Here is a 2,821-nt window from a genome sequence, read left to right as displayed (position 1 = left end):
GCATGCACAAGATGTCCCAAGTCACGGTACACTTGTTGTTTTACCTTTCTAGCGATTCGTTTTTGTAAGCCTCCTAGGAAATGCATCATGAGTTCTTCTTCATCATCGTCGATTTGCAAGTAAGCGAGGAGTTGCTCAAATTCTCCATAGTATCTATCAACCGTCTTGTCCCCCTGCACAATGTTATCAAAACTATATTGCAATTCATGAAGACAACGTCGAGGTACATACCTTTTCCGCATGAGGGTCTTCATTTCCTTCCAAGTGGAAACCGGATCATAATGTGCACGACGTCGATTGTTTTCTTCTCGTTCCCACCATGTGATGGCATCTTCGGCAAGATGGGCAGCCGCATAGTGAATCTTCCTTCTGTTCGTCAAGGAATAACATTCGAAATTGGCATCCATTTGGCGCTCCCACTCAAGATAGACCTCGGGATCTTTCTTTCCAGTAAACACGAAAGGTTTGAACTTTGGATCAGCCCTCTCATCACGAGTTGGTCGACGATATTCTCGGTCATATGGATCCTTGAATCGGCCATCATCGAGGGGTTCATGGTGAGGCCTCTTTAGATTTTTAGGCATGGTTCTCTTCCCCTCACTTTGTTTGTTTAGCTCCCTAGCAGATTCCACGGGTTCGCTCACCTCCTCAAGTCGTGTGAGACGATCTTGAATCTGCTGGATCATCCTATAAACCGAACTGTCACTGGATACGTTTGCCATCGATACTGAGAAAGCAAGCCACGGTATATGCAAGTAACAAAACGTGCAGCACTAAGTCCGAACAAATATAGCAGAAACGTTCAACGTGCAACAATGTCATGTACAAGCTAAAACATGCACTTCACGCAACAAGTAACGTTTTGGTTCCTAAACAGTTTCAGAAGTACTTAGATGTTTTCAATCTGTTTCTAAGCTCAATTAGGGAACACAAACAATCTCTCAAACTAACAATTTACCCAGATTCGTGCTTGGTACCTCTTGCCAAAAGAACAATTCGGAAACGAACAACAATCACTCAACAATACGATCGGTAATGACACAGATGCAAACAGATTTCGAAATAATCAAAGTGAATGAAAAGGAACAATACAACCGTGGGGGAAGGCTGTGATTCAGGACGCCGAAGAGCCTTTCCAAGTCGTGACCCTAATCGATCTCCTGCAAGACACGAAATAGGTTGTTAAGTTTGATTGCAATGAGATGTAATCGTCGGATGTTGTTCAGTCGGATTACGAGCATTGTTTCGAGGTGTAAAAATTGAAATTTCAAGCAAAGCGACCTATGGTTGGATTCGTCTTTGAAAGAGGAAGAGTTTGATATATGGCTCGACAAATAATTCAAAGTTTAGCACAATCAAAACAGTCAAATACTGATGATATGTCAAACTGACAAAACTAGAAGTTAAGAACGAAATTAGAACCGAAGCGAGAAGCAAGGAGCGATCTCACCGGGGAATTTCGACCGTAGGATCGAGCAGCTCTGATACCAAAATGATGCACGCACGGAGGAGGATGGGAGCAAGTTTGATCGCAATCACCGGCTCGCGTCTAGCGGCACTCGAATTCACGAACAAACGGGGATAATCAAAGGGGATTTACGGGAATTCAATCACCGGCTCACTCAAGTGGCACTCGAATTCAAGAGAGAATCAGATTATGGATGGCGAAAACGAAGGGATAGGAGCACCGGACACACCGAGTGCAAACCCGTGGACACACCGACGGTAAGAACTCGGACAAACCGAGTGTTGGCTTGCGGACACACCGACAAGACCGAGCTTGGACACACCAAAGCTAAGGCTCTCGACACTTTAGAGTGGAGAAGAAGGAGAGAAAACTCTGCAACTTTGATTCAATAAACTTGGCTGCGATTACAATGAAGAAGAGAAGTGTTTAAGTAGAAGAAAATGTCAACAACATAATTAAAGCAACAAACACATGGAAGACATGAGCCATAAATGAGGTAGGTGGGCTGAATATGGCTGTTGGGAGGTGTATTACATCTCAAGAAGCTTCCTTTTGTTAGTGACTCGGATCACAAGAAGCTTCGTAATCGACCACGAACAAGTTACGCGTGGCTCATGTTTCTTCGGTGGAAAAGAACATTGCGTCCTCTTCGCTTGGCAGCGTCAATGCACGATGGAAGTGGGCATTGAGCTTCCCTTGGAGTGCTCGTGTCCTTGCTCGGGTGATCAGAGGTTCGGCATGCACTTGGGCTGTCGAAGAATGGGACTTTGGCTCGACATGTGGAGCGGTTTCGGTTCGGCCGAATGGACAGCATGTGGAAGTGGATGTGTGACCTCCGGCCCGCATGAGTACTTCTTCTCGATCTCGTCTAAGCTCTCCTCTATAGCATATTCCGTGCCCTCATTACGAGCAACTTCCATGTGTTCCTTGCGTTCCAAACATTGCTTAAACTCCAAGCTATCCCGTTGAGCTCCTAGCTCCGTGCTCCCGCTCCAAGCTATCATTAGCTCCATGCGCTCCTTTACCTCCAAGATATAGTTTGATGTATCACTCATGATTCTGAGGTCCTCATCACAGTTGGAAGAGTTCCAAACAGACAACCGTGGCAGATTCGACTACAGAAGCCGAGTACATAGCAGCAGCCTCCACGAGAGTGCCGGTGATCGTTCACGGATTATCTACACCTCCTCCGTGCGTACATCATTTTGGTATCAGAGCTGCTCGATCCTACGGTCGAAATTCCCCGGTGAGATCGCTCCTTGCTTCTCGCTTCGGTTCTAATTTCGTTCTTAACTTCTAGTTTTGTCAGTTTGACATATCATCAGTATTTGACTGTTTTGATTGTGCTAAACT

General features: G+C 45.5%; 1 protein-coding gene across 1 annotated transcript; it reads right to left on the bottom strand.

Moving 5' to 3' along the window:
* Window positions 1-85: 85 nt before the first annotated feature.
* Window positions 86-722, bottom strand: LOC104798815. Its single transcript, XM_010521020.1, has 2 exons — window positions 232-722; window positions 86-173 (listed from the first exon to the last, which is right to left on the bottom strand). Exons 1-2 carry the CDS (start codon window positions 720-722, stop codon window positions 86-88), a joined length of 579 nt encoding a protein of 192 aa, XP_010519322.1.
* Window positions 723-2,821: the final 2,099 nt, after the last annotated feature.

Source organism: Tarenaya hassleriana, unplaced genomic scaffold (assembly GCF_000463585.1).
Source record: "Tarenaya hassleriana unplaced genomic scaffold, ASM46358v1 Cleome58, whole genome shotgun sequence".
NCBI lineage: Eukaryota > Viridiplantae > Streptophyta > Magnoliopsida > Brassicales > Cleomaceae > Tarenaya > Tarenaya hassleriana.
This window is presented reverse-complemented; position numbering and strand designations above follow the sequence as displayed.

Coding starts and splice junctions, on each gene's coding strand:
- LOC104798815 (XM_010521020.1), bottom strand. CDS start 722: ATGGCAAACGTATCCAGTGACAGTTCGGTTTATAGGATGATCCAGCAG. Junction 174..231: donor AAGACCCTCATGCGGAAAAG/GTATGTACCTCG, acceptor AACATTGTGCAG/GGGGACAAGACGGTTGATAG.